Below are 17,243 nucleotides of genomic sequence, written 5' to 3' on the forward strand. Positions count from 1 at the left end.
GCGAAAATTCATTCAGAACTATAATATAACCCAAATACAAATGCATCTTGTCAACAAATGAATAACAGGTATATTACATTTCTAACCAAAGTAAGTTTGAACTGTTATAACAACAAACACAACTAATAATAATGCCATAAAATATTTAAGTTATAAACCATATGAGCTAAATTATAGCTCATACTATAAGAAGAGAACACTTTTGCTCTTCTTTCTTTAAGCGACATTATATGCTGTACGCAATTTCTGATAAACAGGGGCATTTAAAAGTTTAAATAATAAAATTCCCCTAGATCTACTTTAAGAGATACCAAAACATATCAAAACCTGCCTTAGTTGCTAATTAAAGATACAATTACAACTAAAATCACATAAAAATATAAGGTAAACTTACAAAAGGTTCGTGGAATTAATAAAAGCAATACTTTCCACATAAGACCAGTCCTAACATCACACATATCCTCTCACAGTATTAATAAATTGCAAGTTTTCAAAATAAACATGGTTGAAAGGAGATCTGATATAAATACAGACAAGTTAAATACCCTTTCAAAATCCAAGAATTTCAAACCAATTGACTAATATTTTGACACTTTCATAGAGGATACAAAAGAATAATTATAAAGTCTTACAATAAACTCATGGACTAAAGGATAGTTAACTGAACAAATACGTTTCCGCTTATAATTCCGGCTAAAGCAAAATCTGCGACCAGAAATATGTGCACAGTCATCTCTTTATGCACAAATAAGCAGCGGAATGATTACCATTATAACAAAATGCAAATTTAATTAATACAAAACCCATAATTCTAAACACGTACAGAATTCATATATATAAAAAAAAAAAAAAAAAACATTGAACATAAATTATAAATATCAGATATCAAGAGATATAAGTTTATTCCAATAACAATTACTTGCATTTCCGTTTACCCTGTAAACTCGGGAACAATATAATAGTATGTTATTCTAATCTGATAACAGAGATATCATAATTTATGTAGAATTTTCCCACTCAAGGTTATATATCCAGTGGTAAAATTTACGTCTTCTCTATTAACAGGGGGAGACCAACCATATACAATACACGTCGACTAAATAAGTCGATCCCTTCAAAAATATTTATACACAAAAATATATAAAAGGAAAATTGTATATGTATAAGTTTTGAATCTGTATAGTCTAAACAGAGTCAAACGAGTAATACAAACTGTACAAATATACGCATGGTACTACATAACCAATATATACAGAATTGGGTTGAAATACCTAATATGAACCATGTAAATTACACAGACATAACAATATTATTAGACAACCTATATATATATGCCTTGAACTGAGATGAACTTGATTAGTTATTAAGCCTATAACCAATCTACATACAAAAAATATGTCAAAACTTTAATTATAGTTAGAAACCGGAAACGCCCACTCAGGATCTAGCAGTAGCGAAAGTGGGATAATAAATAGATCTGGAAAAATAAGTTAGTTTATCATAGAACTCCAAGCAGTGAAGACCTTATCTATTAGTGTAAGTGTATCAGTCAGAAAAGTAACTTTTGATTGTGGATATAAGCATTTATTAAATAAACTTAGCTGTTTAACAATGTATCCTAAGATAATATTAATAATACTAAGTATGTACTACTATAGTACAACAGCAAACACAATGACAGACTTGATACCCACTCACTATCAAAGTGGAGAGTATATAGGCTACACAGCTGTAGCAATTCAATCCATTCAAGTTGATATATCTGTAGGCAATACAGCGCCTGAAATAGCAATCTATGATGGCCTGAAGACTCAATTAGACATTAGCTACGATGGACGCACATTCACTTCAGCACAAACTAAACTTATAGGCAAGTTATATACCAAAAAGATTAAGGACTTGCTTATTGATGTAATGAAACTTATCCGCACAATCAAGGAAGCTATTGAAACAGTAACTCCCTTAATAAGTTCTAACCGCATTGAAGTGACTAATAACGTAAATAAACTTTCTTATAAGCTAGATCATGATAAGTTTGATTTTACACAGTTATTGCTTGCGGAGATAGTGCCACAAATCGTAAGTGGTATAACTCTTCATGCCAAAGCAGCTAACTTTGTGCAAACAGCAGAATACTCTTATGTTGATAGCCTGAGCAACTTAGCCATCACGAACTTAGAAGAGCTTAAAGCAGATTTAAATTTCAGACTTACTCTAATTCAAGATCTTGCAAAGACGGATATCACAGACTCTATTAAAACTTTTGTAAGGCAAGAGCTTAACTTGGACTATACTCATAATCTTGGATTGGAAGTCCAAAGCCGTTTAAGTGGTGGTACAACATCATTCACCACTATACTATCCATGGAATTAAGTTCTGAGCCAATAAAAATCTACAGATACGCACCAATTCCTTTTGATGAATGCTACATCGATTCCATTTATTATTTGGATAAAACCAAAAGAGTATACAGACAATCTTACTATAACGCTTATCTACCGGTTGAAGCTGACCAGTGCCTTAAGGGACTACTTAGCGTTAATGAAACATTGATAACCAAGCACTGTCCTTTGGCGAAACAGACTTATCCCTATGCTTATGTGCAAGATGGAATTGTCTTTACTAGCTTGAGTGAGAATACTAATCACAGTTTAGAGAATGCATCAATAACTATTACATCCACTCCTTTTATTATAACAGGAGGATCATATAATCTCACATTGGGAGATACGATCACACAATTCGCACTAGGCTATGACCGACAGACCACGGCACGAACTTTACCATTTGCATCGGAATCACTGTGCCCACCTAAACCTAAAGAACCATTGACCATTAGAACCATCTTCGCTCATATAGAAGAAATAGCTATATACGTGTCGATAACAATTATCATGGTTATAATATTAGACAGGATCACTACATTCCTAGTCAGACTCTTGAAAAGAATATTAAGAGTATTTCAGAGGAGTTTGCGTATACGCGGTAGAACGCTTATCCCTCAACGACCAGATGCACATCATCATAACCTAACGGTAATCTACGGCAGGAGAGGTCACCCCGCCGCAACTACCGCTAGTTATCGACCTAGAAACTCAAACAGAATAGTCAGATAAACATACAAGTTAACATGATTCCTATGACTTGATTTCTAATGTATCCGGATGGAAAGACTTACGGACATTCCCAATGATATAAAAGACTTTGCCAAACGGAAAATATAATACTCTCGTACTTACCTATACAATATTATACTTATACTCTTGTACGTTCTTATAAAATTCTCTACGTTATTATTATAGGATTTACCTTAAAAGATAGTGATAGAAACGGTAAGAAAATAAATCGCATATATAGTAACTATGATACCAAAAGAACATAGCAGGTAATATTATTACTTATTTAATCGTTATAAAATAAGCGAATTTTAAAACTAGGCTAAAACGCTTCATAAAGGTAACAATTTAATTTAATTATTATCATTACTAACGTGACAAACGAACAAGTAACGCTTATAGAGTAGCTACGTAAATAGGAATTTTACACAACATATATTAAACCAGTAATTAACAAGTATGTATGTTACTTAAAAATCTCTATATTTTAACAAAAGTAGATAATCTTTAGAAAAAAGTATAAAAATTTGACAAATACTTCTCTTTGGTGAAAATTATAAAGTTAAGACAATTTCGAAAACAGAATATAAACTTTCATTTAACAAATCTTTGGAAACAAAATTGTGATAATAAGAAAGATTTCTGACAAGTTTTAACAAATTTAGTTAATATATTTTTTTTTTGGACTTAAGCTGTATACTGGCACATAAGAAAAATTCCGAGATCATTAAAAATAATTGAGCAATAAATGCAATAACTTATATATATATATAGGCACATAGCCTATCAATGACTCTACTCGAATCAGGAAACTTCTATTTGGTGGAAATAAAACTTAGATTTAGCTTTAATGACAGACCTAAGAAAATTTTACCCCGAAACTTAAAGTTTTACGGCTGTTGTAGTAAGAATTAAAGGGATGTTAAGTTCTATAGTTTTGAAGGGAAATGATATTTACTCTAAACCTTAATAATTTAAACAATTCTTCCTTAATGAAATTACCCGATCAATGATACTGCTTTAGTTGCTCAAATATAAAATTTACAAACAGTCTTTACATATCTCTCTTAAAAGTACTTGAATAAGCATATTTAAATAGCTTTGTCTAACGTCAGTCTTTCAGTCTACTTAGATATTGGTTACAAAAAAAATATATGCTATTTACAAGTCCTCTATATATATCACAGCACAATTAAAATTCACGATTAATGCACAGGGATGGATATAAATGAAAGATTAGAGAAAAGGTACTGAGGCGCAAGTTCGACTAAATATCTATATACATAACCCTTAAAAGCTAACAAGAATGAATAAATTGTGATATAAGGCTGAAATTAAAGTTGTTAATATATTATTGAGAAAAGAAATTTAGTTCATTTATGAAGAAAGTAATTGAGACTACAAGTTTTAAATTAGGGAAAAAGAAAATACAACCTTATACCATTATTTCCTTACATACTAAGTTCCTTACAAGCTAACATGTAAATATATAACAAAATAGCAACGGTGTAAATTATTTGGTCTTGTACAGTATAAAAGTCATAACGTCTAATATTTTACTAAATAGTGATCACTATTTGACTAGTTACATAGATTAAGAGTTTTGTCACACATGTCTGAACAGTTTTTGTCTAATAAAATTACAATGTCTACGACCAAGCTAACAATCGCCACTTCAACGCGTACGCTTAGGGCCGGCAGAACCCCGTCGCCGAGGGACACCCTCAGCATCGGACTCCTCCCTGCTATTATCCGACGAACGCGCAACTGAAGTCAGGCTAGCCGTCTCTGAGGCAGTCTCTGGCGGAAGAGATGGGGTTGGGGTCTCAACTGTAAGACGCAGCCGTTCTAAACCTCCAACAATTCTCTCCGGCAATGGGAACCGAATCTCACTACCCATAGAACCGAACTGGCTGGATGGTATTTCGATCTCGAAAACGTCCACCAGAGGAATTGTACTTTCCGCTTCCTAAAATAGGGAAGTAAATATTAGTTAAACAGAAAGTCTTAACAAATATCTGGGAGAAAAATAATAATGTCTACCCATATAGAAAATTGAGCAATCCTGATACTTTAAAAAAAAAAAAATTATTATATAAATCCTCTAAGGTCATAATGCTAACCATTGGAAAGGGTTAAACACTATAGTTAAAATAACTTATTGTATATAAGCATAGCTAAACTCACCAAATCCTTTACCTTAAGTCACGTAATTTTGGCGAATAATAATATTAAAAGAATTTAGCAAACTTACCGCTGAAAGGTCTGCTGCAGATGGAGAATCAATGCGACTAAGGCATAGAGATGAACTATAGCTGGATCCTTCTGCAGACCCTCCAGTGCTGGGCGGGCTAAACCTTAGCATGGTTGTATAATGCTGCTCCAGGTTAGCTGAATTTGTCGCCTAAAATATAATAGATTTTATTAGTTTAATCGCAACACCAACAAAGAATCTAGGAAAATCAGGAAATGAGAATGCCTAAAATCCTGTAAAGCTATATGATTAGGTAGCGATTCGACCCACTTTATAATAGAATTAAAATCTTAAAACGGTTCAAAAATGCTTATGCAACCATACATTTTAAGATTAATATTCTACCAATAAAGGAATTTTAGTTGCAAATACCTCTAGATACGTGTACAAATATACAGCCTCTTTCTGAAAATTAATATAGAAAAACTAAAGCATGGATACTTACATAAAGACGCTCTGATTGATCAAAGATCAATGGACGGAAACCAGGACTTCCCGACGGGGTGCCCAATCCCGCAGGCACATTACTTCCAGTAACTCGATCCTCAGTGGCAGACAGGCGGTGTACAGCAAACAGCCCAACTCTGGATCTCACCTCAGCTGGAGTTGATGGACTAGCAGAGGGAGCCTAAAACAAAAAGAAAACATTAAAGTCTTAATCTAACATTTAAAACCCCAATGAGAAACGTGCGGCACGAGCAGACTCTCAACCTTCCCAGAGGGAAATACTATTAGTTTGCTAATTAAGATTTTAATAAATGTTAACTGGTATCTCAATTTGATTGCGGTAACCGAGCGGATTTCTCTGGTGACATAAAACGACGACAAACGGTGAGCGATATATATGGAAGAGCCGAAAGTCAACGTTGAGGAAGTGAGAATAGGACAGAACAACCCTGCAACATCATGATGCTTTATTAGACAAAACGGGTGGCTATACAAAAAAAAAAAATACAAAACAGAAAAAAAAAAATATACAACAGAAGAAAAGCTCACCTGTGTATCTGACAGAATATCATCCATCACAGAGGACGCGGCTTCATACATGCCTGTATCCGACGGCTCCACAGTTGGCGACGTAACTCCAGATCTAGTCCTGTTACCGCAGTGAAGAAGCTCAATGGTCCGGACGCCTATATCACGGAGGCGCGTACATACATCTCTTATCCAGCGAGCCAGCGACCTGTCTGAGGTGTTATCTAAACGAGTTAGAGTCTCAAGCCCTACAGCACCGAAGAAGACCACTAAGAGAGCACAAGAAAATAAGCCTAAACCCAACAACATGTTGAACAAGCCATCCATGTTGAGTGCGTCCAGACTCGTCTTCTGGTCTCTCCTCGACTCGGCAGACCCAGAATCACCTCCGGCAACATCGTCACCAATGTCACCGCAGGAGTTCTGCATCACCGAATTGAGGAGAGACCAGATGATTTGTATCGTTCTACTAAGCATCAGTGAGAGATGCTCGTTGCCAAACATCTCCCCTTGATCCCTTTCGGACTCTACAGTATCAAAAGTACTCCCATAGTCATCAACGTCAGCAAGGCTTGGCATCCCAGACGCGTCGCTGTACACTGAACTCGAGTCGTCTAAGGAGGTTTCGAGAAGCGAGGAATTGGCGAGAGTGGCCGCAGCCGCTCTCATCGACTCCTCGAATCTCTCCTTAATATTCTGATGCGCGTCCAGGCTGTCCGGAATATACATAATGAGCGGATGTAAATTTAAAATAGAGAACTAGTGATTCTGAAAGGCAATATAGTAAAATTAATTTTATGAAAAAGACTGTACACACGAATATTTTTTTTTCAGTATTTTAAGCAACTATGGTTGAGCTACCTAACCATTAAAACTTTGATTTATCATTTAAAAGTAAAATTTATTTAAGTTAAAGAATGTGTAATTAATCTTACACGATTCAACGCTTAAAAATAGCTATCGTTAAGCTATTCAAACATTAAAACTTTGTTTTATTATTTAAAAGTAGATTCAATTAAGTTAAAGAATGTGTAATTAATTTTACATGATTCAACGTTTAAAAATAGCTATCGCTGAGCTATCAAAACATTTTCATTATGATGTATCAAGCAACTAAAACTTATGCACTAGCTAAATCTGAATATTTTCAATGACGTTTTAAAAGTACCTACGATAAAGCTAGCTAAATATAACTTTTGTAAGCGACCATTTTAAAATAAATATGGTTGAGTTACTTGTAACGTAAATAACCTATCAATTAGCGTCATTATAACTGAATTAAGTAAAACGAAAATCTTATTTTAAAACCTATAGCACAATTGTTTTAAAAGTTTTAAGTCAAGATTCAATAAAATTTTGATTACAAAAAGGGACGCTGTAATCAAATGTTATACAAATAAAATGATGGAACATATCTGTATCAATATAAGTTTTGCTTATGATGAACGAATTTAACTTTTACAGCCGGAAAACGTAAACAAAACAAGGTACGTCAATCTACCTGATGATTCAGATATGTCCTATCAAAACTACAAATATTATATAAAACAAAATTGTCATAGATTGAAGATATACCCATATTGTTTCTAACCCACTTTCGATCAAAAATATAGTGATAAAGGCCTTATCGACGAAGAAAATAAGATTCTTGAGTCTTAAATAGAGGCTAACGAATGCAATAATGGGCATATCAACAAGCTATAACATAAAAACATTTATATAAAACAAACGGGTTACTATATTTTATCACTTTTATATAAATTCTCTTGGAATTAGCGGTAAAATTAAACACTCGAACGCAAGCTCCGCTCGCAAAGACAATTGTTGATAAAATGAGCATAATTATTGGGCCGCCAGCTTTTTATAACCTCGCTCAAATCCAACCCCTATCACTTTTGACCGCCCAAACATAAACAAAGGGTTGACAACTTATTGTTACATAAAATTTAATTACGGACGTCGAACGATATATTTTGTAGATATTAAGTCTAAAAGGTATACTTGACAGCGATGTAATGTAAGACATTAGTCTTTAAAATGATTAAAATTTATTCATGTTAAAAATAAAATAAATACAGCTAATGCCAACAATGGTATAAACCATATGTACATATACAAAATATACAAACAAGGGTTACCAACTATTGTTTGTAAAATCTTATATTTATACATATATATGAATAATGTAACCAAAGAACTTAATACGATATGTAAATATTAATTGTACTTATAATATTTATATAAAAATATTGTTTAAATTCAGGAAACAGTTATATTTAACAGAAATAGAGATAACTAATCAATCCATTATAGGTCTATCTGTAACGAAAAGAATTTCTAGAATATCCCAGGGATAAAATGATTAATAAAAGATTATTAAAAGTTCTTTTGTTTAGATTACCATAGCCAGGATACCCCAAGGAACCGGTTGGAGCACGCGCACTAACTCTTTTTAGGATCTACCATGGACCAGCCTGGAGATAACCTAGATGATCATGGAGTATTGGAGCCCTACCACCACCCTACCTTGGACGGATTGCGGTTGTGTTCCTGTCAACACCTTGACGCTATAGACGAGAACAACAACATTATCACCACACCAGAGTACGATGGATTCTCAGAGAACCTGTCCATCACCATCAGGAATTTCTTGTTAAATACAGCCCTGAATACCAGAGAAGATAGTAGAGTGGAGACCGATAGTGACATTAGCTCCAGCAGCACACTATCCCTCTCTACCAATGACCTCAACCAACTCTACTATGACCTGGAAAATCACTCAATCACCTTGGACGAGAATGGCAACGAGGTAGCACAAGTGGACGCCCTTAGCTACATATCTACCTCACCCCCAACCTCAGTCTACACTTCGAAAGAGAGCATTTCACCACCTAGTTCATCATCAGAAGAAGCTGAACTATCCAGAATAACCAACGCAAAAACATTTATTGATGTGACAATGTTAGATAAAACTAAACCCCTAAAGAAAAGAATGTATTCTATTTGGGAGGTTTATCATCTTGTATACCCAGCCATGAAAATACGCAAAGCTTACTTTCTCAATGGAAAGCGTATTTAAGTTGGCTTGGAATACATCTATAGTTTATTATATATGCCTATACTGGGACTACTAAACTTTTTCTTTTTCTCTTTTTTCTTTTTTAACAACTTACCCCCATTGGAGATGCGATCCTCAATTTTCAAATTCTTTGAACGTACATATGAGACTTTTACAGAAATGCTTCGCATCCACAACTATCTATCTATGCTTGATATAAAGTCAACACTTTATAGAGCAGATTATGAATATTTGATTGACGCGTGCCCTGCAATTATCTAGTAGCACTCAGGGGCAAGACACAATTACTTTAGCTAGGCCCAAGGCATTATTTGTATCAATTTATGCATTCATAGGCCTATCTTTACCTATATGACACCATATATGGGTAACGCTAGCCTATTCATGGTAATCTGTATGTGATTTGCTAATAGTATATGTTTATTAAAGATATTATGTTTATTGTTAATGTAATCATATAAACAATCAGTACAAATATGTATGCCTACAACCATGCCTGATTTACGTCACATATTAACACACAGACATTTAATTGCACAGACAAACACTAAAATCCTGGTCCAGAGCTAATGTTATAGCATGTACCTCTTGAATTTATTCAGTTATTTATTGACTCCCCTACCATCAACTTCTCTTTCTGGCTTTAAAAGGTAATGACTTAGTTGTTTGGCATGCATTGTAGTTTAAATTTAGGCCCCTTAGTACTTAGCATGAATTGAGCTCAGGCCCTATGTTAGAATTCTAACACTTAGCACAATTCACTGCTTGGGACTTAGGGCACATTTCTGTCCTACTCTACTTATAATTTTAACACTTATCCTGTAAATATTTTCATACTTACTTATGCACTTGTAATATAAATACACTTTATAAAAACATTTTCCTTCCTTAATACTTAATATACTTATATAATTCTGATCGAATATTAAAACCAACCATTTATTCTTAGGTTAAAGCAACATAATACTTCGCGTGGGTCTTTTGTTGAGCTTCCACCAGCTCAACCAAATTCGTATTATACTTGTGGGAATAGAGGGTTAAGCATTCTAAACAAACGAACCGACGATGAGAATGTCTATGTGTATTGCAGTAAAAGTAGGTTTTTAGTAGTACTCATAGAAGAGCGGTCTCCATACCTAACGTTGGACAAACGCCCCATTCGCACACACAATATTTCGTTATTTAAAGGAAGCCTGCAAGAAATACCACGCTTTAACTGCAGAAAGACTGCCACAAGTAGACCAAATACCCCAAAGTTGAAGCCTTCAGCTTCTATAACAAAAAAGTTCTATGCATTTTCAAATGACATTTTATGTACAAAGAAAATTTTGAAAGAATTGCAATGCTCATGTTGAAAACTTAGAAATTAAACTACTTGGCCTAGAAACAAAATTATAAGCTTATTTTTGTCATAAATTTAGGTTTCTAGTAACTAATTATATTTTTACAATAAAAATACTCATTTTTATAGTCAAAATCATTTTAAAAAATAAGTTTAACTTGCGTTGTACCGAGTGTACTGTAGCCAATCAGAAGGCTGAATCAGCTAAGCAACCAATCACAGCTGAGCTTGTTTTAGTTTTCCCCTTTGTTTCTGTTATGATTTTCGTTCACAAATGCAATTTAAATCGAATTTTTTTCGTAGATTTTGACTATGAAATGTGGTGTTTTTATTGCAAATATGTAAATCAGTTACCGGTAATCTAAATTTCGGACAAAGATAAGGTTATAATTTTATGTCTAGGCAATGTAATTTAATATTGTTTTTTCTTTTATGAGCATTGTAAATCTTTCAAAAATTTCATTGTACATAAAATGCTATTTTGAAATGACTAGAACTTTTTTGTTATTAAAGCTGAAAGCTTTAAATTTGTAGTATTGGGTCTACGTGTGGCAGTCTTTCAGCAGTTAAAGCGTGGTAAATCTTACAGGCGTCCTTTAATAGTGTTTCAGTTTTCTATAATGTTATTTTTCATTTTTTATCTGGGATCTTTATTTTTTTACTTAAAAATATAAAATTGCGCATAAAAAATGTATATTTATTTCTTGAAAAGAGAGATTAATATGTATTTATAAAGAATTTAATAAAAAAACGAATTGAAAAAACTTTTACGTCTTATTCTTTTCATTTCTATATTATTTAAAATCAATAATTTATTAATTAAATTAAAATAACAGAGGATATAATTGATTTTTGAAAATCTTCTAAAGTTCATATCTTAAATCGATTCTTTTTAAATTAAAACTGTTTTTATCTTTTAATAAGTGGAAACTTTTATTTTGTGAAATACGTTTTCGATTTTTTTAATTTACAAGGCAATTGAAAAAAATATGTTGGATGAAATCATTAAAAGAAACACCCCGCCCGTCCTACGAGAATTCTACATTAATCGTATAGGTTTGAAGCGTATTAAACCGATTGTTTGGATTTTTTTTGTCTCAACCGAAAGATATCAGAAAATAATTGTCAGAATAGGTTGTACTTTTCATGGAAGCTTTATAAATGTTTTGTGCCCTTTTCCGGACTTCTCCCGACAACTCCCAAGGCTAGCACCTCGTAGTTAATAATAGACTAGCGGTTACGCCCCTAGAAGCCTCTAGGGGAACTTAAGTTGGGAGTGGAAAAGTCGCCCCCACTCCCACATATTCAATTTGAGTTTTTTTTTGTGGGGCGGTACTTTTTTTATTGGGAGGGTAAAGATTCCCACCCTTAAAATAGTTAAAAACCTTCAATGGAGCTTCACCATAAGGGAGAACCGTATTGGTTCATCGGTTAGCGAGATCCATCGCTAAAGACAAAAAAGCTTACTACTTTTTTTGATACAACTAGTGGCTACGCCCCAGAGGCCTCTAGGGGCACTTGAGGAGGGGAGTGTCGAATTTGATAACTTAATATATAATTTTAGATTTTAAAAGAAAAAGTAAAAAGAAATTTTTGAGAGGAAGAATTTTTTTGAGGGGGTGGGGGGTGTCTCCCCCCCCCCATTTTCGATTTTAGTTAAAAAAAATTAACAAATTTTTTTGGGGGGGGATTTTTATCTAGGGGCGATTTCTCTTGGGATGGTGGTGGTATCCTACCCCAAAATAGTTATAAACATTCCCGAGCCCTATGAGAAGATTAACCCTATTAAGGAAAACCCAATCGGTTCAGCGGTTAGCGATATTTTTCGGTACAAACACACAGACAAACAATCAGACATCCTGTTACTTTAGTATAATGATATGGTTTATTTTCTAGTTTAACAGCACTGCTATTCTATAACATTACCTGTCAAGTGTTCAGGGTCCCAGTAAATGGTCGGTAATTCTTCGTCTGAATCCAAATGATCCTGGTTCCAGTGGGCCTTCTTGCGCACACACGCTATGAACACAGTCAGAATACCAACCTTAAGGGGATAACATGTAGTTATAATGAACAAGAACGATTACAACCAATCGTAGCGAAGCTGTTTGAATTCATAAGAAAATAATTTACGGCTACCCATTGAGAGTGTGAGTGAAAATATTAGAGGAAACAAAAGGAAAAAAAGAGACAAAGGGAAAGAAAATAAGGAAACGATATTTGGCTCATCGAATCTCGTTTAAAATACATTCAAATGTTTTTTTTCAGCACGTCGTAAATAAGGTATTCGGAGAAATTTTCTTTTACAATATTTAAAAATTGAATTGTTTGTACTAAAATTTGGATAAACAGCCAGACAGAAGGACAGACAATAGCTGTTATAGAGTTGCTTCAATATTAAAAATACAAATGATTGCAAATATGTAATTAAAACAGCGGCTGTTAGCAGCTAACATTAAAAACGTAATCTTGCCAGCTTTAGCTGCTATTTATTTACTAACAAGCAGCAAATAGTACATAATTGCAGACTGTAACGTTTGAACGTGATATATTCGTTTAGTTTTACCTTAATTGGTGATTCCACGAAGACGTTCCAGAAGAAATTGACCAGCAGGGCAGAAAACCAGGCATAGGTCTTCTCATTACCAAACTGAAACACAGAATTACAATAAAATATGCCCCGCTATTCATTAGCTTGATGGTCTTGACTTTGACAAGTAGCACTGTGCAGAAAACCAACCAAAACAAATAGTGTTATAACCCCCCCCCCCCCCCCCCCCCAAGGTTTGGGCCCCCAGCTGTTAGGCATAGAACAAAAACTAACCTCTCTCCTAATATTTTTAATTTATTTTGAAAATATAGGGGTTGGTGTTTAAGGGAAAGCACCAAATATATGTTCATATAGACACTTACCTGTAAACCATACATAGCAACCATGCCAAGGCCAGCAAATATACAAATGATAGTCAATAGCCAGGCAATAAAATAACAGAATCCAGGCCAATCACCTGTCTTCAATCTAAAATAATATTGTTTAAAATTAAGGTGATAAATCAAATCACAAATTCAGCGAAAAAATCTTGCAATATGTGCAAAGTACACCAAAAAAACTAAAATTAAAAGTTCTAAAAGAAATAGAAAATAATAACAAGCTTCGCTTTATTGGACATTATTGAACTTGTTTTGAATTACAAAATTAAATGATTTAACAGAATCCTATGGTATAATACCTGTAACAGTTAGTGACACATATAAATTGACCCCCCGGCTTGTTTTAAAAAATAAAAGTAAAGGTATTTTTAATTCATTCGTGGATAATAACCTTTCAATACAAGAATGCATCTAATCAAACTTACATGATTACTTGAGCTTTATCTGACCATTACCTTATTTTAATACAATATAAGCCCTTGGGGGTAAGAGGTTGGTGTATTTATAAATACTCCGCTGTGTGTTTATAGGGAAATTACCTAACTTCTTTAATTGCTATAAGTTTAAAATATATATTAGTGTGGGTCTAATATGTGTGAAGGTAAGAAAATTTAAAGAAATTTTTAAAGATTACTCCGTAGGGGGGACTTCATACAAATCATTCCATCCTAATGAGAAAGGTGCAATTTTAGGTTAAAGCTAATTATTAAATTTTTAATTGTTTTCTTCATTTAAAATATGTTATCTAAGATCGTTATACAATTGTTCTAGAGCATACTGTCTGAATCAGCCAATAGGAGAATACTAAAGGTAAAGGTACATTGAAGAGACATCTCATTGTTTGAAACACTTCACAGATCTTGGTACGTAAGGGCATATTTTTTTCATTTCCTTCGAATTATGAGTCAGCTATGGGGTCATATGGACCATCTAGATGTATTATGTCTATTCTAAAAACTTACTCTTCCGGCTGTAGTTCCCTCTTGTAGGTCTGTTCAGGTAGAATAATCTTCTGGTCTGCAGCCGCTGCTTCAACTGTTCGGTCTATACGGCTCGTGCGCTTGCCCATTGCGGCAGATCTAATGAAAATATACATTTAATTTCAGGAAGCCTTACTTACATTAATTATAAGCCACTTTAATTCAATCTGAATTTTACGCAAAAAAGTAATATTTTTTTCCAGTACGGCCTTGAAACCGATCAATATCCGCTGGATTAGAATCTGTTCATAGTCATACTATAAATCAGAATTTTCCACGAATATTAAAATAACAATCATAATATTAACACCAGTTCTTTTAGCCCAGGACTTCACGTATAACAAAACTGGTTTCACTACTTATGAATTTTGTTATCATTTTTCTGAAAAAGTAGCCTTGAAATGCTTACTTTCTGAACAAGAGAACCATAAGAACAGTTGGAACTATTATGATAATACTTGAAATTACTCCCATCTACAAAAAAAACAATATTAATGAAAATTTTGATTTTTGTGTTGTGGTTATTGTCTTATAAATTCTTTATTCTTTTCCAATACTTTTAACAGTGATACTTTTATAAACTTGGATTGTGTCTGTATTTACAGAGCAACATTTTTTGTTTCATATAATTATACCTAATAACAAGGATGACAACATCCATAAGTAGCGAAGCATAAAAATTGTGGATAGGAATACGTGTAAGTAGATTTAAAGTGTATTTATTAAAGTCAAGAATAGATTTATTGGAGAAAATAAACACGAAACCTTGTTTTATTTTGTATGATGAAGACGGTTAAAGAAAATTACATAATAGATGCACATATCAATCGGAAAAATATTTTGAAACTGTTAATGCAAAAAAGTTTTAGAATTTAAAAAAGATATGGGGAAATAAGTCAAACATATAAAAATAGCCAAAAACCTGCTAAAAGGCAGTTTGGCTGCCATTGTTTCTTTTCTTAAAACGCCAGAAATTTGATTTTAATATCTTTTACTGAAAACTTTTTGAAAATTGGACCATAAACACCAAAGATATGGGGGAAAATCTGAAAAATATAAAAATAGCCAAAAACCTGCAAAAAGGCAGTCTGACCATCATTGTTGTTTTCTTCAAACGACAGGAAATTTAATTTTGATATCTTTAACTGAAAACTTTTTGAAAATTGGACCATAAACACCAAAGATATGGGGGAAAATCTGAAAAATATAAAAATAGCCAAAAACCTGCAAAAAGGCAGTCTGACCATCATTGTTGTTTTCTTCAAACGACAGGAAATTTAATATTGATATCTTTAACTCAAAAATTTTGAAAATCGGGCCAAAAACACCAAAGATATGGGGGAAAATGTGAAAAATATAAAAATAGCCAAAAACCTGCAAAAAGGCAGTCTGACCGTCATCGTAATTTTCTTAAAATGACGGAAAATTTAATTTTGATATCTTTAACTGAAAAATTTTAAAAATCGGACCATAAACACCAAAGATATGGGTAAAATTTGGAAAATATAAAAATAGCCTAAAACCTGCTAAAAAGTAGTCCGACCGCTATTGATGTTTAAGAGTTAATTGTGCTCCTTAATAATGGGAATGTTGTCAAAAAATTTCAGCTCTCTATCTTTTATATGAGCCGAGAAAATCACGTTTCCCCCAATTCATTAATTACGGACGGACATTGTGAATCATAGAGTAGCTTCGCTACTAAAAAGGCACTTTACAAGTATAATGATTTTAATCCTTGCATCAGGATTCATGTTGCAATAAGGAATAACTTTGACTGCGTAATTTTTGAGCTTCGCTTTTATGAATGTTATGATGCTTGTTTTAAGGACATTCTATTGAAAGTGTAAACTTTTATTATCCTTTTTCTATAAAAATACGCATGAATACATTTAAATAGTATCAAAATTTTAAAAATCATTGTTTAAAATCTAAAGAAAATGTTAAACAAAGCAATTTTGATTATTCATATAATTAGTAACACTGAACAAATCATAACATTTCATTTACAAGAATAATTATGTTAAAATAACAGTTTAAGAAAATTAGTATGTATATTATTTTTACTACTTTTGTAAACAATTAGGTCAAACATATCACAAGTGATTACATTAGAAACTTGTAGGGGCTAGTCCTTATATAAAAGCAACAGGATGTCTATGTGTGTGTGTGTGTTTGTCTGTATAAGTGTGAAGCGAACGATATCTTTAACGCTGAACAGATATGTTTCTTCTTTAGAGGTCCAGGGAAGGTTAATAAATATTTTAGGAGATGGATAAGAAATAAATTTGTTCTCTTCTTTTCTTTATACAACTTTAAAACGTTGAAGAACGACCCCCTCCCCATTCACACAAGTGCCCTTAAAGGCATATGAGGGCTAAGCCGCTAGTAACAATATAATTGACCTGAATTTCTTCTATAGTAACAGAGAAAATATTGGCCAGTTTTCCAAAAGAGTTGCCTACGTGCTTCTCATTTACCCCATACCTAAAAAATATTTTAAAAACTTAAGAAAAAAGATGCTTATTTAAAATTTAAATTAAGGATAAAGGTTTCGTGATTTTTAAT

General features: G+C 33.1%; 1 protein-coding gene across 1 annotated transcript in view; it reads right to left on the bottom strand.

Moving 5' to 3' along the window:
* The window catches only part of LOC145331742 (uncharacterized), a 109,075-nt gene that overhangs the window by 32,148 nt on the left and 59,684 nt on the right, over window positions 1-17,243 (bottom strand). The window contains exons 69-74 of the mRNA XM_080176577.1: window positions 17,081-17,162; window positions 15,088-15,152; window positions 14,661-14,777; window positions 13,681-13,786; window positions 13,334-13,417; window positions 12,694-12,811 (exon numbers count right to left, since the gene is read on the bottom strand). Coding sequence (XP_080032703.1) covers window positions 12,694-12,811; window positions 13,334-13,417; window positions 13,681-13,786; window positions 14,661-14,777; window positions 15,088-15,152; window positions 17,081-17,162 — 572 coding nt within the window. The remainder of the gene's footprint in view (window positions 1-12,693; window positions 12,812-13,333; window positions 13,418-13,680; window positions 13,787-14,660; window positions 14,778-15,087; window positions 15,153-17,080; window positions 17,163-17,243) is intronic.

The sequence above is a fragment of the Acartia tonsa genome, chromosome 1 (assembly GCF_053477335.1).
Source record: "Acartia tonsa isolate MP-2025a chromosome 1, ASM5347733v1, whole genome shotgun sequence".
NCBI classification, from domain to species: Eukaryota; Metazoa; Arthropoda; class Copepoda; order Calanoida; family Acartiidae; genus Acartia; species Acartia tonsa.